The sequence below is a fragment of the Papilio machaon genome, chromosome 4 (genome assembly GCF_912999745.1).
Source record: "Papilio machaon chromosome 4, ilPapMach1.1, whole genome shotgun sequence".
In the NCBI taxonomy this organism is placed as follows: domain Eukaryota; kingdom Metazoa; phylum Arthropoda; class Insecta; order Lepidoptera; family Papilionidae; genus Papilio; species Papilio machaon.
This window is the reverse complement of record NC_059989.1, coordinates 1,890,387-1,912,902: the sequence shown is the minus strand read 5'-3', so window position 1 is coordinate 1,912,902 and position 22,516 is coordinate 1,890,387. Positions and strand designations below refer to the sequence as shown.

General features: G+C 31.7%; 1 protein-coding gene across 1 annotated transcript; it reads right to left on the bottom strand.

Annotated features, from left to right (window-relative positions):
- Positions 1 to 349: 349 nt before the first annotated feature.
- LOC106718436 (protein scarlet) lies at positions 350 to 22,064 on the bottom strand. Its single transcript, XM_045677811.1, has 14 exons — positions 21,846 to 22,064; positions 15,266 to 15,452; positions 11,806 to 11,854; positions 9,575 to 9,624; positions 7,167 to 7,303; positions 4,863 to 5,033; positions 4,362 to 4,600; positions 2,800 to 2,995; positions 2,434 to 2,568; positions 1,997 to 2,224; positions 1,573 to 1,708; positions 1,357 to 1,462; positions 1,130 to 1,230; positions 350 to 690 (listed from the first exon to the last, which is right to left on the bottom strand). The coding sequence occupies exons 1-14, from the start codon at positions 21,945 to 21,947 to the stop codon at positions 509 to 511; spliced, it is 2,019 nt and encodes a 672-aa protein (XP_045533767.1). The 5' UTR covers positions 21,948 to 22,064; the 3' UTR covers positions 350 to 508.
- Positions 22,065 to 22,516: the final 452 nt, after the last annotated feature.

Here is a 22,516-nt window from a genome sequence, read left to right as displayed (position 1 = left end):
ACTTTTATTATTAGACACCTAACAATTTTAACTTAATCAAACCTAATCCTCCGTCTACCTTTTGATAGTTATTAAATTTTTCCTCCACTATGGAGAAGCCAGCAATTGTATTTTGACCCATTTTATTTAAAATATGCATTGGAGAAAAAACTAGCGAACTAAAAAACTAATCACACTATAAATATGAATAGGTAACTTTTCCTTTGCGAAGTAAATCAGCTTGTTATAATTTAGGTATTTAAAATAAAACAAAAAGGTTTCATTAGTATTTTCAATTTTTATTCATAATTTAGTTTCAACGACATGCAGTAAATTAAAAAAAAAACTCTTTGACATAATTCGACACGCGTTTAAAAAAACATAAAAATAATTCATAACCATAAAATAAAACACTTTTACCTTAGAAAAGTGCTGACATAATGAATAGAGTAACATCTTTTATGTGATTTAATAACAAATGTGACTCTTTTCCTCTGATAGGTTGATAATTGTAAAACTAGAGATTTGTCTATTTTCTTCTTGTACGAAACCTTAGTGCTATAAGTGCGAGTAGATGGAACCCGAGGCAAAGTATGAGAAGAGCGAAGACGTCTGTCCAGAACTGGTTGGTGCGGAAGTCGTATTGCTCCAGCACTTCGTCGCCCGTGCTCAGACAAGGGCCATCAGTCATGTTGCCCGACGTTATGCAAGCTAGAATATATTGTTTATTTAAAGGTTAGCAGTTTAGAAGATTATTTTATTTAGTATTTTGATAGAAGTAATTCGTGTTTAGAAGGAATCTTTTAAAATCTGTATTTTTTACGAAGATTTGTAAGAAAATTCGGGAAGTAAGTAGTTTTATTTATCTTGTTTCACTTCATTTTGTTTTACAAGTAAGATGCATTCTTAAATAAATAATAGGTACCGAGTTACCTAAATTATTAGGAACTATCTGTCGCCCGCGACTCCGTCAGCGCGATATTAAAAAAACGTAATAAGTAGCCTATGTATTCTTCCTGACTATGTTCTACATCTGTGACAAATTTCATCAAGATCGGTTGTGCCGTTTCGGAGATACCTTCAAACAAACATTCATCCATCCATCCACCTAAACATTCGCATTTACAATATTAGTAAGATAAGAACTTACTTATATTTTGTATTCCGTCCCATTGTAGAATACTCATAGCTTCATTTGAATACATCACCCACGATAAATGTCGAATCCATGATATATATATTGGTATTGAACTGAAAAACAAAAATAAAGATATTTTAACTGTATAGGTACATGACTACTGTTAAATTTAGGCGGCATATTACCAAAAAAATGGGTGTATTTTACAAAATTATTGTCAAATTACAAAATAAAATTACCTTAATTTTACAAATAGCCCTGATGTCAACATCAAGGTGTAGTCAAAAGGTACAAGGTAGGCGATGGCGACCGGCATTGAACCGAAAGCGCACGAGAAAAATGAACCTGTGAAAAAATACAACATTAAATTCAATAAAATAGTCTATTCCTTAAAAAGTCAAAAATTATAATAACATTTTTTTTTTAAATTTTATACGTATAAGTTATTTACTCACCACACGCAATAGCGACGTTGAGAACAATAATTGATAAAAAGACAGTAAAGCTGAAGGCAAAGGCGGTAGCGCGCAGACCCGCTATGTAATACACCACCAGGGTGAACAACGTCGGCTCTATCACTAAGCCGGGGAACTGTAATGTTTTAAATGATTAGTTTAAAAAAGCATCTGCAATATTTTTCAAACGTATAGTTTAAAAAGTTATTGTTCGTTTTGTAAAATTGCTAATTTCTAATACCAGGCGCATTGTTTTTTATCAGTGTAACCGGTCGATATCGCTTTAATTTACAGTCGATTATATGCATATAATGGCTCGAACCTCGTATAAAAATAATATACTTAAAAGTAACTAAACACTCGGTTACAAACAGAACTTACAAAGTTCGGTGAAGAAAAAAATCTCATACGATTATTATCTTACCAAAGCAATCATCCTCGCCAGATAGTAAATTGGCGTGGAGTACAAGCCGGCTTTAAGCTCTCTAGTTAGCATCGGGAACTCCTCGGGGAACATATTCAGCACAGAGTACATCGGACTAAACGTGTTCTCGGCGATGATTATGAAGAGGGCTCCCTGTACGTCTTGAATACCCGCTTGAGTCAAATGTGCGGTACCGATGAAACACAAGCCCGCTGTTAATGCTATAGCCTGAAAGTAAACTTGATTATCACTCTCAAGACAAAAGGAAAAGATCTTACTTTATGTGAATTTCTGGATTACTATTGGGGATCATTTATTGTAAACATTCAAATCAATTGCACTTGAATCATAAAGGATTTTTTTATGTTCTTAAGATTGGGTTGAGACCGCATGGAACGCGGAAAAATAGATATAGTGTGAAATAGTAAATTACTTACTAGTTTTTGTAAAATACGTAGTAATTGTACTCGTGGATCTCTTAATATAACTAGCATGTATCTGTATACTAGCCAAATCATTTTCGTGAAGAATAAAGGTGGTCTGAAACTGTCTTCTTTTGCTCGTCTTGATTGCTGTACAAAAAAAAACTAAAGATTAAACCAATATTTGTTAGTTCGTAGTTTTTATTAAGTAAATAATAACGAATTTGTAGACTTCTTAATCATTTTTATCAGGAAATATTTCAGACGAATTGTACAAATACAGTTTATGGGTTCGTTACAAACATTTTTTTTAGAACACATGTACCGGTAATATGGTTATTGGAAAATCGGATTATTAATGAAATCCTACGTAACTCTTACCTCATCTTCATGGTCCATGAGATGAAATTCAAGATGTATTTCCATATCTAACTCCTTAGCGGCATCGCTGACTGCGAACCTATCGCATACACTTTTGATAGCGTGTCTTGACGCGCCCTCGGAACCCGGCGTTAAAGCTAACACTTTAATGAAGAAGTCTGTGGGATTGTACGTCAATGGACAATGGTAGCCGAGGCTGGAACGATAAAATAAAACATGTTTAGAACTAAACTGTTGAGTTCTTGAGTTTTCATTGTAAAAATACCCGTACATATTTGTAATCTCAGTGTTCTTAAGGGAAAAGAAAAAAAGGTCATGTTTAATGTATGTTTCCGCAGTGAAAATCCACGGTTATGCTTGACTCTTTGAAGTATGCGATAGATAAGAGTCATTTGCATTGATTCTTGATATTGTTGCATGTTGCATTATACTTGCAAATATTATGTTTCATATCAACACATCTCGCTGTCGTGATTAATTATTCAATATTGTTCGCATACAAATCCTTACTTCACAATGTAAGAATTGATAAGTAATGTAAATTAATATAATGTATATAACAAATATTTAAAACGATTCATAAATTGTTGGCTTAACGACATATAAGTGCTTGATGCAACATAATTTATTTTATGAGATTCTCCGATATGAAATATCATTAATTGAAATAATGAATAATTTAAAATGAAGTTGAGTTTTACTTAAATTTTGCTCAAAAGACATTGTTTATAGATAGAATCACCTCGTTTAGAAACACTAGAAACATCGAATTGCATTAGCATAATGTAATCGAAAATTTTCCTTAATTTTCGAATATTGATAGCGAAGTTAGAAACCATATTTTTATCACTAACTTTGAATAATTTCATATTTTTATCTTAAGGTGACAAAAATAATATAACAATGATTTTAGGTAGCTGCAAAATGTTTTAAATAGGTTTGAAGTAGTGATAAGCCGACCGCCGGAAAGTCTTATTACGGTCACCGTTTAACCTATTTACAAACGGTTTTACTCGATCAGAGATCAATGACAAAGTACGCCAAGTCTAGACACTTTTTTGTTTCTTACAATAGGTTTCCACTGCTGAAACATCCATACAAAGAAATCTTGGTCTCCAGATTTTTCCACGGGAAGTGAAAGTCACATATTACATAACATAGTATATGAAAAATTTATCTAACTGTATCAAAATTACCATCGTTTATTGTTTTTTAATGTTAACTAGCTTTTACCCGCGACTCCGTCCGCGCGGAATAAAAAAAAATAGTAAACGGGGTAAGAATTATCCTATGTCCGTTTCCTGGTTCTAAGCTATCTGCCCACCAATTTTCAGTCAAATCGATTCAGCCGTTTTTGAGTTATAAATAGTTTAACTAACACGACTTTCTTTTATATATATAGATTAAACGATACAGAGTTTAATGTTGCTTATCTCGTTTTTTCACTTAAAATGAGAGGGGAGGCAATTTTTTTTGTATGAGTGTAATAAAAATTTATGTTCTTGGTAACAGAAAAAATAATCTCACTGCAATTTGGACTTAAGAATGTTTGACGTAAGTACCTTTCAAAAAAACTGAGTGCTCCCGAAGCATTCCCCGCGAATGCTATTCTCCCTTCGGCGAGGAGTACCAGCTTGTCAAATAACGCCATCAATTCTGATGAAGGTTGATGTATGGTGCAAATAACTGTCTTGCCTTGAACCGCACTCGCTCGTAGCAAAGACATTAACTTCTGTGCCGATGACGAGTCCAAACCAGTTGTCGGTTCATCACAAAACAATAGTCCAGGGTCGGTTAATAACTGAAATAAAAAGTGTTAAAAATGTAACGCAATACGTAGCTGGTTCGTACATTGTCCGAGACGAACTAATACTGTTTAAATTTTGCACCTATATATTTAATGATTCGTATTTTGGGGGCTTGGAACTACTCACGTTGAGGTAACCACGGCCATAACCTCCTCTTCCTATTTTAACTATACCAGACGTGACTGAATCTTTCTATTTATTTTTTTAATATTTGTCATAGCGTGAACGTTACGTTACGAGAATATATTTCCTTACTTCAGTAGCGAATGCCAGTCTTTTTCGTTCACCTCCTGATAAAGTATTGCGTCCCTCCAAACCTCCTATGCGAGTATATCTTGAGCCATAGAGTCCCAATTGTCTTAGAAGTTGATTGACTCGTCTTCGTCGTGCCAGTGCTGATGTCCGCCTATCCATACGAAGACGTGCCTAAAAAACATACTTTACTATACTTTATGGTACAAAAACATATGTACAACGGATATATTTTCCAAAAAGTTTTATAACTGGAAAAAGCCATGACATAGGAAAAATCCAAAAATCTAAGCAGGTTATAACCGGTTACCAGTAGAAAAAAAATCAAAATTTGTTCAAAAATTTTTTGTTACAGATATCGAATTAATGATCTCTAATTTTGACCTTGGGTTTTAAAAAACAAGTTGACACGTGCCAAGTCATATCGAGTAGACGACATAAATATTGGATTCAATCATGAAAATTAATAACTAATGAGGTTGTAAGTAATAATACCGTGCTAACTGGCTTTAGTTTCTTGTTTTATTTCTCATGGAGTTTCAAAAAAAATTAAATTCCATCGCTCGATTTGCATAATGTAAAAATAATTTTGAATTGAATTTTTTAATCTGTATACTGTAAATTTTAAATTATGTTTTTATATAAAATTAAATTGATGGCAATATAGGTGTTAAGACAATGGAGATTCACCGTCTAATATTTGCACACTTGAACTTTGACAACACAATTATTTTAGAAGCTTATCTTTTTTTATCGGGGGAAATTTTTAGGTAACCCTGCCTTCTAAGGGTAAACAGATTTATGTGCGATTATCTTCACTTAAATCATTTCAAGGGTGGTCGAGTTTGACTAAAGAGAGTTCTCTCCAAAAGAACGCATTGGGGCTGTCTGCCCTCGACGATTGCACTACCCAGGAGAGACAGAAACTCCCCTTATGTTTTCGAAAAATTACTGCAGCTCAGGAATATACCTGGTTGCTGTCTCAATTTTAATGACTTTCTAACGACCGGATGATATAAAAATAAGTAGGTATTACAAACAAGATTGTGACTACCGCCTTCCCAATCTTTTCAAACATCATGTATCTTGGTTAATTTAGACATCCTGTATCACATTTATCAATTAAAAGATCTATTTTAAATTAAATTTACCATCTGAATATTTTTTATGTATCTAAAAGACGGCACCTCGATTTATTCAAATAGTGTTGACTATGAATAATGCCGTTTATTAATTAAGGAATTTATGAAGCGCGTGCTATAATTTAACATAATAAAAAATTATAGGACGTGTAATAAAAAACCTGATTATTTTTAAATAAATATTTCAGTATATTCAAACATTTATTGAATATTACATTGTGATATTGATTTATTGCCAATAAACTAAACAGATTTTGATTTTTTATCTTACTAGCAGTAGCAAGCGAATTTGTCCGCGCGAAATTAAAAAATCTAGGAATAAACACGGCCTATATCACACGGAGATACACTATCTAGCTACCCAACTAGCTTCCCAAACGTCTAAGAAATTTTTGAATCGGTTCATTAGTTTTGGATCGGACGGATCTTTATGAAATTTGGCCCAGTTGTAGAACATAGTCTGGAAAAATACATAGGCTACTTATTAATTTTATTTTAATTCTGCGCGGACGGAGTCGCGTGCGTCAACTAGTAATATAACATATTAAAATAACATTAATTAAATTAGTATATCACTATAATATATATAGTAATCTCGGTAATATTATAATATTAGTATAGACTGTCTAGCCGTGGGCTATCATTTCTCTAATTCTCTTGAAAAAAAAGGGGGAAAGCAATATATTTTTGTATACAATGGAAACCCACGGTTTGAATGATTATCAAGATTTTGATGTAAGATGTATTCAAGTTTAATGACGCTAACAAACGTAATACTTGAAATCATTTAACCTCTAGTAATGCTACAAATGAATGAACACTTTTGTACAAGCATACCGCACTTTATTATCACTATAGTTGTAATAAATCTAAGTCGTCATCATGTAGTCGTTGTAGTATATCCTGTCCTGATATATCAATTTGTCCTTGCTGTCGTTAATATATGCTCTAAGTCTTTTCAATGTAAAATCATTGTGAATTGGGTCATTTGCTTCTAGTTTCTGTAGCTTCTGATATGAAAAGATCGCTGGCTATACGTGAATTAAGATTAAGTTATCCTTTCGTTTAGTAAACAATTTGTTTCTTTAAGCTTTTGCAGAGTATTATCTGTTAGTTTGGTAAAATAGTGATGTAATTTAATGTTTTCTTTATTTATTAGCCATACCATAATAGAGAGGTGTTCGATAACAGTAAGGTTGTCCACAAAGAGTTCATCTTGATGCATGTATCCGCTCTCTCTGTGCATGAAGTCGCCCACTGGTAACCCATTCATTGCGATTTCACCGTCTATCAATGTCCCAACTGCAAAAAAAACTTTACTAAAATGTTTGACTTTTAAAGGTTCAGATTTTTTGTCATTTTTTTTGTATAAGATATGAATATCTATATATATTTTAAGATATATATATATTTTAAGATTTTTGTGAACAAAAATCTTAAAATGCGGATAAAACCATCAAACCTAGCTGCACCGATGTCAAATAATTTGACAAACACATTATACATTTTTTATACCAATAGTTTACAAGGTGCGAAAATATCAGTTTTTCAAAAAAATTACTTAGTAGATAGAATATTCTGATTTTCCCATAATTATGAAAAAGATTTAAGCATAAGATGTTGCCTTGTTGTTGTATTCAACAGAATTTCAAAACAAATAAATAAAACAAAATTATTTTTGAATATATTGGGTATGTCACATATAAATTCAATTTCTCCTATTGTTTGCTTTATTCTCTGCTGTTAACAGAAAATATGTTCTAAGCAGCCCTAGAACCTAAGATAACGAGTAATATTGTTAGTTGAGTTATAACGCCAAATCATTCCAAAAGCCGAACAAAATGGGAAGATGTAGCAATTTTTTCTTAGCTAATTAGGTAATTCTAGTTTAATAATATTGAATCGTCGCTGACAAAACTTTGATATATGATATAGGCTACTTATTATATGACAAGCTTCATTAAAATACGCACAAATTAAATTAGCATAATTAACATGTTGAATAATGCTGAATTGTAAATATAATGGAGCACGAGCCGACATTAACTGACAGTTATTCAAAATGACCCGAAACTAGAGAACACAGCATTGAATTTGTAATGTCACATTTTTTAATCTATAGATGTTGTCCTTCTTCTTTATCTTTGCTTAATTATTACCTACCAGTATTGTAATCGTGTATTTTTTGTATAATGTAGTAAAAAACCTTTAAAATAATCATGAATTATAAATCAATGTTAAAAAGATGTATCTATTTGCGTTCTATCGTGGGACTATCCTAGTCAACACTTGTCTGTACCTAGTAGTAGTAGTAGTTTAAATGAATGGTTGGATGGATGTTTGTTGGGAGGTATCTCCGGATCGGATTAACGAACCGTGATGAAATTTTGCACTTATAGCGTTTTAAAAAAAAGTTTGAGAAAAACTTAATCAAAGTTTTACTTGTTACTGGACATCACAAAGTAATAAACACGTGCGTGTAAACAAACAATTTATGAAGAAATAATTTACATATTTAATGTAGCTTGCCCTTTTAGTATTTTGAAATTTTATGAGTTTCTTTTTTATTATAATAATTAACATCGTTATTTTAATGTTTATTTATCAATATTTTATGTTTATTAATTTATAAAATATGAAAAACATTGAAACTCAGAAAAACAAGATATAATCTGTCATGGTTATGAGAAGGTCTTACAGGGACTTTTACTAGAACTCAAATGCGACAAATTGGGTGTTTTCCGCTTGTCGGATCGGTTCACCGATCAATCCGCCCAATGGGATATTTTTCCCTTTTGTCCAGCGCCCTCATTTTATTTGAGCAATATTTCATTCCATTAATCAATACATATACAAACTATTTATTTAATTAAATTGCAATAAAACTGTTTTGCAAGTACATATATTTATATATTTATTTTATTTCAATGAGGATCGGACGAATGGGAAAAAATATTCCATTAGTTGATTGATCGATAGATCGAGCGGACTGACGAAAAGCACTCAAAAACTTGATTAAATGTTGTTGACCTATCCTAATACTGTAAATCTGAACTTGTAAAAGCAACAGATGGTATTTTTGAGAGTTATTTATTTTGTTAGTTGCTCGATTAATTGATGCCACTATGTCTGGTGCGTGTATTATTTATGGCCAAGAAAATGAATCTTTATATTTTACGCAAACTGGTCATCAGTTTAATTTAAGACAGACACAGTTAAAGTTCACGTAGAAAGGAAGTGCATAAAACAATTATTGATTAAAAAAACTGCTTAATTAATTATTCGACTGTAGGGCGGCTAATAGTGATTATGTGAATCCGAAATGCGTGGATATGATATGCAAAATAATCCTGTATAATAGTAGCATAGGTAGCAAAGCATAGTGCGTAACATTCGTTAAAAACGTAAAGCATTTGTTTCTTTGTGTATAACCTATATGAGTTTTCTCCGAACAGGCTTGCAGCGTTTTTATCATAATTTGATCAATGGTTCAGACACGCATTGATAACAAAAATATACGACATTTATTTATTTCTAAAAATATTTAATATTTTATATCAATCTTTGACTCACTTGGGTTTCTGTAGGCTAATGCAGACATCAACGTCGTCTTCCCGGCACCGCTGAAAAAATAAAACATCTTAGTACTAATATCATAAACTAGCTTTTACCCGCGACTCCGTCCGCACGGAATAAAAAATAGAAAATGGGGTAAAAATTATACTATGTCCGTTTCCTGGTTCTAAGCTACCTGCCCACCAATTTTCAGTGAAATCGATTCAGCCGTTCTTGAGTTATAAATAGTGTAACTAACACGACTTTCTTTTATATATATAAAGATGTGAAAGTTTGGATGGATGTTTGTTACTACGTATCTCAAAAACGGCTAAACGGATCTCAATGGAATTTGGCACAGATGTAAAACAGAGTCTGGAAGAATACATACTCGTAGATTACTTAGCAAGTTTTTTTTAAAATTACGCTCGAACGAAGTCAAGTGTAAAGGCTAATTAATTCATATCTCTTTTCTACAGCGTTACATAATTTCTCCATTCTATGTGAATGCAACAACGTATTTAAAATTCAATGACTGTGGGTTTCTGAGACCAAAATCTCTGTTTAAAACATATTATTATCTATTTTTTCAAAGATAATAACAGGGATGACGATAAGTTTTATACAGTGCTGTCTCAGAAATCTACGGTTAGTGAATGAAGCTGCCTTTCTTCTTAATGAGTATTTAAGATCTTTTATGCTTATTACTTGTTACTTTTAAGTGAATAAATAATTTATGATCACCTTATCTATATATATAAAAGAAAGTCGTGTTAGTTACACTATTTATAACTCAAGAATGCCTGAATCGATTTGACTGAAAATTGGTGGGCAGATAGCTTATAACCAGGAAACGGACATAGGATAATTTTTACCCCGTTTTCTATTTTTTATTCCGCGCGGACGGAGTCGCGGGTAAAAGCTAGTTAATAATAAAATTACCTCTAATAAAAGAGAACTTGTTAACTATGATGTAATATTACCAGAGGAAGTTCGAATGTCATTTTTTATCTTTTATGTTTTAATTACAAGCTGTTAACAGTTAGTCATAAGAATTACGAGCTATTCTGTTTGTTGCACAATCAATTAAACTATTGTGTACTAATGATAACATAACTTTCTACAAATGCTATTTCTTTTCGTATATAACAGACAATACTGAATACAGTTTTTCTTACAATGGGTTTCCATTGCCTGACACATAAGTAAAAAAAAAAAAAAATGGTTTCATAACTTGTACAAATAGGTGATTCGTAGGTATAAACTCATAGTTAGTGCTTAACCCTAGAATCCTAATATGTATGTTTATTGCTTTGACAGTCATGGTTTATTTACATATTTATAATGGTCGTGAATATATTGGACCCATAAATCTCACAATTTTGTAGGGAAATAAAAGAATTTCAATGAATGTTAAATTTTTTTGAGGGCCTTTGACATTTAAAACTCGTATTTAGTATTTTTTTTCGAAATGACAAGGTCGAATAAAACCCTATAAAGCTAAAATATGATCATTAATTAAAAATCGTATCCTATAAATTTTTTGAGAACAGAAATTTGCATAAACGATACTGTTGAAAATACCTACACCTGATAAGTAATTGGGGTTCGAAAAAAATGTTTTCAATATTAATGTTAGCAAATAAATTTTTATATTAATGAACTTGAAGGGTCTACATTCGCCGCGTAAGCTAAAGTTGACCACTGCATAGTCACAAACAGTTTCTGTTACCGCCTCAATATACTATAATTTATAATTATTTATAAAATGTAATGTAATGGAATTAGAAAGATATATTTTAAAAAAAAATCTCGTCAACTCCCTCCAACCCGAATGTCGAATAGCTAAATCGTTTCAGTTGTTGTGTAAGTCTGTAACACTATATCGAGGTGGAGTATACACTTTCCAAACGCGCTCGTATCGTATTATCTACTTCGCAACTATCGTACGGTTTCTTTGACAATTATAAAAAATTTTGGTAAATTTGATGAAGATGATAATGTTATCACCTCGTGCTCGAACCTACCTTAAACTAGGTATGATTAGGCCTCATTGAAACACGCTGATCTAGTGCGGATTAGTTGGTTTCACATATATATCACATATATATCTTTGAGTTTTTTCTCAGATATTTAAGTGTTTTCTATTATTGTAAGAATATATTAAAGACAATGTAAGTCAGTTGAACCGGTCAGAGTTCAACTACTGTAGCGTGTTATTAGGAATTCAATTATTTAGTCTCACTTACCTCGGTCCCATGAGAGCGACCAGCGTCCCAGGCTTTGCTATACCGCTCACTGTTGACAAACAAATTGATCAGGCTCTTTAATGATAATAATACCTTACCATGGGATTTCACTGGCAATTTTTACAACACATATAGTCCCACCCATTAACACCAGACGAGATAGAGACCTTTATCATTATAAACATGATTTTTAAAAAGTTAACGTCAGGATATTGTTTCGTTAATAAAGCTGTAGTCCCATACGTGGATATGCCCACAATTTAAATGAAGCCGCTAGGTCCAGTGCCCGCTGAATACAATGAAATGAAAAGAAATGTAACGATTATCGCCAAACCGCTTACCAAATACTTGTTCACGTGATTTTCATTTTTAAAACAAGATTGTTAAAAAAAGAAATTTCAGCCAAAACAGGACTGGTAACTTTCAATTTTTAATAAAATATTTATTATTATCTGTTGCCTACTGTAAGTTGTTATATATTTTGCCAGATGTAAATATTTTTGCTTGGTATTTTCACCTGTGGATAAGCCTTATCATATCAATTATTACAGAAAATCTGTATGTTTATTACATAATGAACGGTAAATTTTATTGACATTGCTCTTATTGTAATAAAATTAATCTTAATGTTTTGTCAAACACGAATGCAGTACTCCGATACAACGATATTGCTCTCAGACATGTTGTATTGATAATTGTATTGTTTTTTAATGACTACCATTTGCTTTGAAGAAGGATTCAATGTTTTAAAAACAATTACGTAAGACTCTGATTAAAATGTTACCAAATCTAGGTAATATATAAATAGGTTTTCTTTGAAGGCCAACAAAGTACATTTACTTTAATGCATATACTATTAATAGCCAAAGGTAAATCAGTTTACGATAGTCTTTGCTTAATTTTATTTTAGTATTTAAGTATATATATGTAATTTTAAATTCGGTTGCTGTTTGTTTAATGTATACATTAAACGTAATGTACCGCGTCCGCTAATTGCCTGAAATACTTTTAATCTTATTATAAAAGTCTGTAACAGTATATTTCTAATCCGGCTTTACTTTCCTTTAAAACTTCTATATAAAGACGGCAGACCTGTACAGAAGCTCAAGCGTCTGTAATTTGAAAAGATATTCTTTATTTAATGACAAAAAAGTCGTGTTGTTTTTATTTAACGGGTGTACCACGAGCTTCCATTGTCGTAATTACGGGGAGAAATTATGAGTTAAGGAGTTCCTAAATGTTGATTTCTCATTAAAAAGTACCCTAAGGGGCACCCCTTATCCGCCACTTAAAGACTGAGAGAAGCATTTGATGTTTGCTATAATTAGAGTAGTGACATTGACATAACTAACGGTAGAAACCGGTGCTTCGTTCAATCAATAACGATACCAGTAGCCGCCTAAAGTAACACAATATCTATGTATTGAGTTTCGTATTTTTTCAAATGTGGGAAACGCCGGGAACAGTGTACAGTTGGACAGTGAAACATTTATTTTGTTTCACTGTCCAACTTTATACGTTGTTATTTTTTATGTCTAATTTCATTTTATTTGAAGTAAATACCAAAAATTTTAATTAACTTAAAAATGTAACGCCGTGGTTTTTGTATTATTTTTTCATTTAATATTTATTATTATTAAATGAAAAAAATTTGCATTTTATTTATTCGCGGCTTATTTTTAATATTGGTAAAACTACATTGACAAACTATCCAAGTTCTAAATTGATATACACTCAGTGAGTCAGTCGATCAATCTAAAGATAAGGATTCAGGGACATTCACACACAATATAGACCACAACGTAAGAATAAGTCAATAAAAGCAAGCTTCGGTAGGCATGTCGTTGAGAATAGAGTTGATATTCTACACATGAATGGCCAAAGGTGAATAGAAGAAAAAAAAATTGTGGTAAGTTCAATAGCAAATACCTTAAACCTATCGCGTTATGGTGGGAAAAAAATTATGAGTATGAGTACATATTTCTGATGATTTCAGAATGTAATCCGTTTGTACTTAGTAACAAATATACGTCCAAACTTTAGTTTCTATAATATTAGTAAGACGTACATATATTTATCCTTACTGACTACAATAAAGTATAAAAAAAATTGACACGAATAAATGGCTTTCCCATGCTAATGGCCGAGACAAAGATATTTCATCTTAGATAACATTAAAAAAACTTTACATTTTAGTTGCCATCTTGGATTCGATACGTCACTTTTATACGTAAGTATAAGTTTTCGATTCGTAAATTGAACATTTTAAAGGTTATTATTGTGTTGTAATTATATTTTTCGAATGAAAATTATTATTAACTAGCTGTCGCCCGCGACTCCGTCCGCGCGGAATAAAAAATAGAAAACGGGGTAAAAATTATCCTATGTCCGTTTCCTGGTTCTAAGCTACCTGCCCACCAATTTTCAGCCAAATCGATTCAGCCGTTCTTGAGTTATAAATGGTGTAACTAACACAACTTTCTTTTATATATATAGATTTTAAAAGAGTTGATCTATTATTTTTTATATAATTCTATTTCGGCTATTAAACTTTATTGTTTCTTTTTGATCCATAAATACAACTTTTACATTATATTAACATTATATTAACTTATACTAGTCAATGATAATTGAGACTTTTTTCATGGTTAAAATAACGGGAAGTTCGGTCTTGTTAATTAATGTTTTTTATTGGTTTTTTATTTGTAAAGTGACTTAATAAAGATTACAAAAAGCGGACGTTGACAGATTTCATAATAAAAGCATTAATTAATTTATCAATGGGTAATAATAATACTAATTTAGAATAACATTAGTGACTCAAATTATGAGAATTACAGCTTGTTAATTCTTACGTTAAATTTTATGTAAATATTATGTAACTAATATCCAATTCTATGTTCTCGTTTCTTTGAGACTCTTTTATTAAAATTGCATCATGAATTCAAATAGATTGAAATTCAAACTATAAAAATCGATCAATACGTTTATTAATCTACAATCAGTAACTTCACGTAGTGTGTCTTTTTTCCACTGATCGTTTGAGTAGAGTTGAAAAAGGTATGCTTAAATAGTTTGGAGATATTTAAAGTATCAATAAATGGAGATTAACAAAGGAATTTTATAGCGCGAAAGTGAGCGGCAGTGTCGGTCGGCGCCGTCCCAGACGGACTTTTACCTTTAGATTGATGAAATACTCAAGAAGGGTGGTATTAAGAGCACCCAAACTAACGAGCAAGTATGCGTAGATGTTTGAATGTAGAAGAAGTGAAAGAGATGTGTCAAGAAAGCATCAAATGTAGGTCCGTGGTCTCTGCGGCCGTGACTACTAAATAAAAAAAAAAAACAGTCGAATTGATAACCTCCTTCTTTTTGAAGTCGGCTAAAAATTACGACCACGCGCGGCAGCTTAATTGAAAATATACACTTAAAACTCGCAATATTTGACTACATAGCTTACCATTGTTAACAAGTCTCTTCAATTTGCCGTCTTTTAATTTAACGTGTACGGAGAGGTCACGCCACACAAGAGTGCAGGGCTGCTGCGGCTGCGTGGATCCCAGTAGCTCTTCCACCTCTTGGAATGGTGACTCTCCGCCTTTCGGAGGTGTGAATCTGCTCCCAAACTGTATAGTCTCCACAGGCTCCTGAAGAAGACAAGAAAATACTAGCTGTGTATATTTTCTTACAACCAAAAGTATGTTAAAATGTTTAGTCTTTTTAGGACAATTTATGTATTTGTGACCATTTGCATTAACTTTTAAACTTAACCAAATTAAACAAAAGAATGTTTTTATCAGTATTTATACTTGAAAAAATGTAGACATTACTTTTTAAGAACCATTTATTACTTAGTTCGTATTTATTTTAAGAACACTTGTTACGGGCAAATGGAAGAACTATATGCTTACTTTGTTAATTTCTAAATGTCAGTAAGCCTAGCTGTGTCCCTATGACACTCCAACTAAGATCACAAATTCAATAAATTTAGCCTTGCTCGTCAAAATCGGTTCAGCTATTTTGGCTACAGAATGTCCATGAACTAATTAAATTAGGAGTCGGTGGCTCAGGAGTTAAGCACTTGACTTGCAATCTACAGGTCCTGGGTTCGAATCCCGCCATGTACCAATGTGTTTTTCGATTTTCGATTAACATATGTACATTTATCCGACGTTCTTACGGCGAAAGAAAACATCATGATGCAACCTGCACATATCTGAGAAGGAATTCAATGATATGTGTGAAGTCAACTAACCCGCACTTAGCCAACGTGGTTGATTATGGCCTAGTCACCCCTAACTTGGGGTAGGCTCCGAGCCCCTCAGTGGGGACGTATAGTGAGCTGATGATGATGATGAAATCAGGAAATAACACCACTTGTCAAATTTAAAGAATATTTATTGCGTAGATTTTAAAACACTCAATATAATATATTAATAAAGCAGAATAAATCTGATTAAACAAATATTAATTCTAAAATCCGATTCAAGTTTTACTTAATGCACCGGCTAGTTATCGAAATGAATATCTAAACATAAAAACGTCTCATTCACCGTTGGTTTCTGAGACTAAAATCTCTGTATAAAACATATCGTCATCCCTGTCATTATCTTTAACAAAACGGAGATAACAATATATTTTAAACAAGGATTTTAGTCTCAGAAACCCACGGTCACTCATTTACTATTTAAATTTAAGCTTACCCACACATAACTATAATTTGAAACGTTGGACATATCCAATCGTCTTTTTTTTAAATAAACTAACGCTTGATCACGTTGCTTCCTGATATTCACTGGTAGTGGAATGATGGTAGGCGCTAGTTTGGTAAGCCCTTATTCATTCTATTCTTAAAGCTTCTCACGGTATACTTGAACAGGAACATTGACCCCAGCCACTTATTCTACTCCTTTTAACATACAATGAACGCAATGCAGACCTGCCGTATGTCTTAACGTCCTATGGCCAAACCGCTACTGAATATCTTGTAAATATGAAAGTGAGGATTGGCAGAGAAAGTTTACAAAAAGGATAAGACCTTGCACATTAAAACACTCTTACCTTGCTTACAAGTAGTGTAGAATATTCTTGTTAAAATATTTTATTACAGATTTACTGATTAAGTCGATTAAAAAATCCATTTATAGATTGGCAGTACTTTAAAATTATAAAGAAACAAATCTGGTTTTTTCCGTTATATAACTAAATCACGTGCCGGAATATTAATATTATTATTAGCAGTATCTACACTTCTTTACTAAAATTTAAAGTTTTATTTCTTATTTAAGGATTAATTCTAATTTAAATATTTAATCCTTAAATTTTTGCTAACACAAAGTTATACAGTTCCAGTCAGTTTGTACGGACCACAAACAACTTGAACAATATTACTACCTTTAAGGTCATCTTTTTATTAATTTTAATTTGCCCAAGATCTACCATAAAAATATTAAAGTGCAAAACAACAAACATTAAGTTATGCACATGCGTGTTCTTTTTGCACTTTTATTTAAATTAATAAAAATAATAAAATAAAATTGAACCTTCAAAATATTCCTTAAATATGAAATTAAATTTGTAATATCTTGTTCCTTTCTTAAAAGCAAAGCATGTAAACAGTCAAAGTGCAAGCTTATTGTCTGGAAAATGGTACATCTACAGCTAGACGTGAATTTTTAATACTTTAATTATTCTGTCATATGCTCAATGTCATGACAATGATTTAATCTATGACGTGGCATTTAAACTGCATCTTGTTTCAATTTAAAGAAATAATCGAAGGCTCAACTTTTTTACATTTATCGATCTTATTTGAATTTGCTCTTGAACTAATTTGTTGCACGTTAGGAAGTCGCTAAATCAGTGTTTCCCAAAGTGGGCGATAACGCCTCCTTGGGGGCGATTGAAACCTAGGAGGGGGCGATAAGGGGCCCAAAAAACGGGGGGCATTGAAATTAATTAAAGTAATGAAATTGTGGTTTTAAAGTTATAGGGCTGAATAAAAATTAGGGGGCTCTGAAATATAATTGATTTTCAAAGGGGGCGGTGAAAGAAATAAGTTTGACAATCACTGCGCTAAATAATAATTATCGGTAAGATAGCAAGATAAATTAAAAGTAACAAAGAAGTAAATAGATTTATTGATAGTTAGAAATAGACACAGATTGCAGCTTTTTAATTGTAAAGATTGTATAAATTATATATATTTACACGACATTAGATATTTCTAAAAGATTATTAAGTGGTTAAGATATTAATTTGCAATTTAAAATTATTAAACAGCTTTTAATGCCTGCAAATAAACATAGTCAAGATTCCATTCAGAGGTTACGAAGAAGATGTATGCATATAATTGTTTCTCAATTTAAGAATGCTTTAGGCACTTAAAATGAGATCCCACAGTATTTGAGCCGGCTCAGGGTTTAAACGTTGTCTTACACAGAATTTTATGTTTATCTATCTATGGCTTTTGTTTCGACAATCATTAAAGAATAAAAAAAAAATTCGATTCCCAGAATTTTTACAACTTTTCAGAAATTTGATGGTCAAACACTTGTGTACTCTCATGTAAATAAATTAATAATTTTGTTAAAAGCAATATTTTATAGTATTAAAAAATTAAATACCTATAGTAAGTATATTAAATAGTATTAAAAAATAAGTAACGATATATTTCATGTACCTAATTCTATTTCAAAGTAATGTGTAATCTGTATATGTCGTTAATTAAATAGCGTACAAAGTTCACGGCGATGACGTTGTATTTTATGTCGAGATTTTAATTACTGATTTTGTAAACGTATTCCGAAAAATCTTAATTTGAATAAATTATAAAAGTGGCCAGAGATGAGTTTATAATGAATTTGACGACTAGTCCATGTGTTTTAAACTCCCCGTACCAAGCTATCGCAGACATAGTTACCGGAGGAATAAATTTATGCGGCCATTTTAGTCGTGAGTGGAAGATAACTAAACCAGGGGTGACCAATCAGTCGGTCGCGATTCGTTGATGAAATATAGAATACTACGTAAATTTAATGCACTGCAATATGTAAATGACTTTCGAATGAATCGAATAACACTTTATACTCCAAAATTCCAATCTGTTTAGACTAATGCCTAATCGCTTGTATAAAACTGCGGTCATTCTTCTCTCAAAACACGATATAAAAAAACATTTTGTTCATGTTTTTCGGCAGTGGCAACTCATGGTAGCATACTCAACTAAACCATGCGATGTACCTATAATGTTTGTAATCGAGTTGGCGACCCCTGCTCTATGTCAAAGCTATAAAATCAAAACTGGTTGTGTCCATTTTCGAATTTTTTTAAGGGCCTAATACATTTTTAAATTGTACCTTTTTTGTTTCTATAGTTCTTTTCTGCTTTCTGACTTCATCCACGGGGTAACAAAATAAATCTAGTAATAAAAATAGCCTATGCTACTCGGTAATCTTTATGTAGCTTAATGTAGCTTTCTAATGACAAAAGAATTTTTGAAACCTACGAAAATCCAAATCTTTCCTTTTATTATCCTTACTAATATTATAAATGCGAAAGTAACTCTGTCTGTCTCGCTTTCACGCCAAAACTACTGAACCGATTTAAATGAAATTTGGTACACAGATAGTCCAGAGCCCGAGGAAGGACATAGGCTACTAAAAATGCTACCCGAAAACTGTATTTTACGCGGACAAAGTCGCGGGCACAGCTAGTTTTAATATATATAAAAGACTCACAGAATCACATTTTATATCTCTCACGTTTACAAAACTAAATGAAATAAAAAATATTACGTCGATAAATTCAAATATAAATTATTATATCCCGCTTTGATCAATTAGTACCAAAAACTACCTATTCAAAGTACTTAACATTGAAGTGTAAAAAAGTTAAAAATATACGAGTACATATATACCGTTGAGACTCGATACTCGATACGGTCTATACGTATCTATGTATACGTGTGCGGTTTGTAACGTATTCAGGAATCTGATATTAATGCGAAACTGATATAAAAGCCACGGAATTTTGATCGACATCAAAATCTAAAAATTCCATGTAACTATGGAACAAATTGTTTCAGATTCAAAGAAATGTCTTCGTATAATCTTACTAATATAATTGCGAAAATCTGAATGAAAGTTTTTTTACCAGAAAACATTAGATTGGGTTAACGTGTTCCAATGAAATTTAGCTCATAAATGGAACGTAATCTGGAAGAAGGTATAATAAGCTACTTTTTATCCTACTATAATGTATGGTTCCTATAGGATAGTTTTTTTTATATTTTATAACAAGATAATTATGATTTGTGTGGGTATGTAACATTTGAATAAGTGTAGTATGACACAGTATGTATTTCTGTTGTTAATTTGATTATTTTAATTTTAATTCTACATGGACGGAGACGCGTGCGCCAGCTAGTTATTGATAAAATTAATATAAATATTTATTAAAAGCTAAATATATTTTAGGTGGAGTAAAACAACTTATGAGCTAAATATTGATATTGTTGAATACAACAACCTTGATATTAAGATCAATCTATTATTATAATGCTTTAAGATTTTCTGTAAAGACTTGATTAAATTAACTTTTTATAGTAATGTGAACAAGACACAGATACATTACTGTCACGTGTAGCCTCTGTGATAGTTTGAGTAAATATTTAAAACTAGCTTTTACCCGCGACTCCGTCCGCGCGGAATAAAAAATAGGAAACGGGGTAAAAATTATCCTATGTCCCTTTCCTGGTTCTAAGCTACCTGCCCACCAATTTTCAGTCAAATCGATTCAGCTGTTCTTGAGTTATAAATAGTGTAACTAACACGACTTTCTTTTATATATATATAGATATAGATACATAGATATAGATTTTCACAAGTTTGTAGTTCCTATGGCAACATTTACCTAAGTATAAACAAAAGTATATGTATTCTAAATAAATAAGTACTCTCGTGTATAGCCTAATAGTAGTAGGAAGTAGGCTAGTTATTCAGCGCTGCGTAGATAGTGTGCGCTGTAGGTGATAAACGAAACTACGACGCTCGTGTGTAACGTAGCTAACGAACCTTTCGCAAGGCATATTCACGGTACAGTGTCGACATCTGGATCCATCCTAACGTCGCCTAACACTGGTACACAATTTTAGTAGTCAATATAAAGCAGGTTATTCCATTACTTTTAAAACGTACAAGGTAGTATTTAAACATAAATAGAAAACGCATTAAATTTATTCTTTATAATTTTTAATACCATTGCTTTTTTTTTGTTTTTTTCCCAATACAAATTGTTTACTTCCAAAAAAAAATCTTTTTTATGATTATTATGTAGAAAATATTGACCTATCAAAATGACAAAAATGTTTTATTAACACCACATAGTTTATACGCTTATTTTTACTTTTTAAGACTCAGCCAACGGCGCTTTCTTGTTTCAACAACTTGACAAGCTACAATCAAAGCCTTCGTTGCTTTATGATGTAACCGCTCTCAAGAATTTATTTAAAAAAGTTAAAAGTATAAAAATGAACGATATGACAATGTTATACCAAAAATAAATCTACATATCTATTTATATTAATTAAAGTAATTAAAAATATCGCAAAAGTAGACACTATTCCTTAATTGACTTATTAAAATCAATTAATATTACACTTTTAAATTAAAGATGAATATTTAAATTCTGATTGTACCAATTAATATATTTTATGACTACAAAATAAGTATTAGAGATCTTATTTAATATTAGTGCGCTTTTTAAACTTTTACGTTTCATTTAAACTTCACCACACAAACATACTTACGACACTTAAATAATATTTTTACGCATTTTGTAAATGTATTTTTTGATAGTGTCAATTGGAAAAAAACTAATTTTACAATAACATGAAATTTATTTTAATTGTCTCATTATAAATTAACAAGTTTAAAAGTTATAAAAAAATTGCACAATGTTACACAACTAAAGTGCGTCAGTCCATTCAAATCATTTTACAGTAAAACTATTTTAATCTAATGATATGAATATTTACTTACAGGTTGATCTTCTTCCAAAGAATTAGCATTTGAGATATTGAGAGATGAAGGTAGACTCGGAATCTTCTCCACATCCTGATCACTTTTGGCAGAATCACTCATTTTTTTATATCTTAAATTTACAAAATTAAAAAAAATGTCCGTTCAAAACTTGTCATTCGATACCAGCACGCAACATTTTACCGCGAGCGCAGCGCAGCTTGTCCCAGTCTATGTTCACTATCGCTGAGGCCTACGCCGGCAAATGAATGAACGTGTGACAGACAAGGACAGAGATTGTTTTAGAAAGAGATGACCGATAAAGAACCCTTTAAAAACGAACATTAAAATTAAAGGTAACGTCACACCGGCGTCTTAACATTTCAGCTAAGAAATAATAAATGTTTGACTTTTTTAAAACGAGCGGGATGTTAAAGATTGACACCAAAATTCGGATGATGAACGATCATTGTATATCATCATCTTAAAAAAAGGCTTCAGACTTACATGGACTAACATGACTTATTATTATTATTACAACGTTGAACAATCTTTGCAGATTCCTATTTATATGTAGGTAATCGCACAGTTGACGCACTTTAAAATTACAAAGTTACGAATATTTTTAAGTTATTTTGAGGCCACTTGTCCACTTTTACTTCCTTAGCACAGTTCGATTCTTTTATGATAAC

Excerpts from the sequence above, each read along its gene's own strand:
- LOC106718436 (XM_045677811.1), bottom strand. The coding sequence starts at position 21,947 with ATGAGTGATTCTGCCAAAAGTGATCAGGATGTGGAGAAGATTCCGAGT. Across the intron at positions 7,304-9,574 it reads ATTAGCCTACAGAAACCCAA|TTGGGACATTGATAGACGGT; the intron begins GTGAGTCAAAGA and ends TTTTTTTTGCAG. Across the intron at positions 5,034-7,166 it reads TCGAACACCTCTCTATTATG|GCACGTCTTCGTATGGATAG; the intron begins GTATGGCTAATA and ends TATGTTTTTTAG.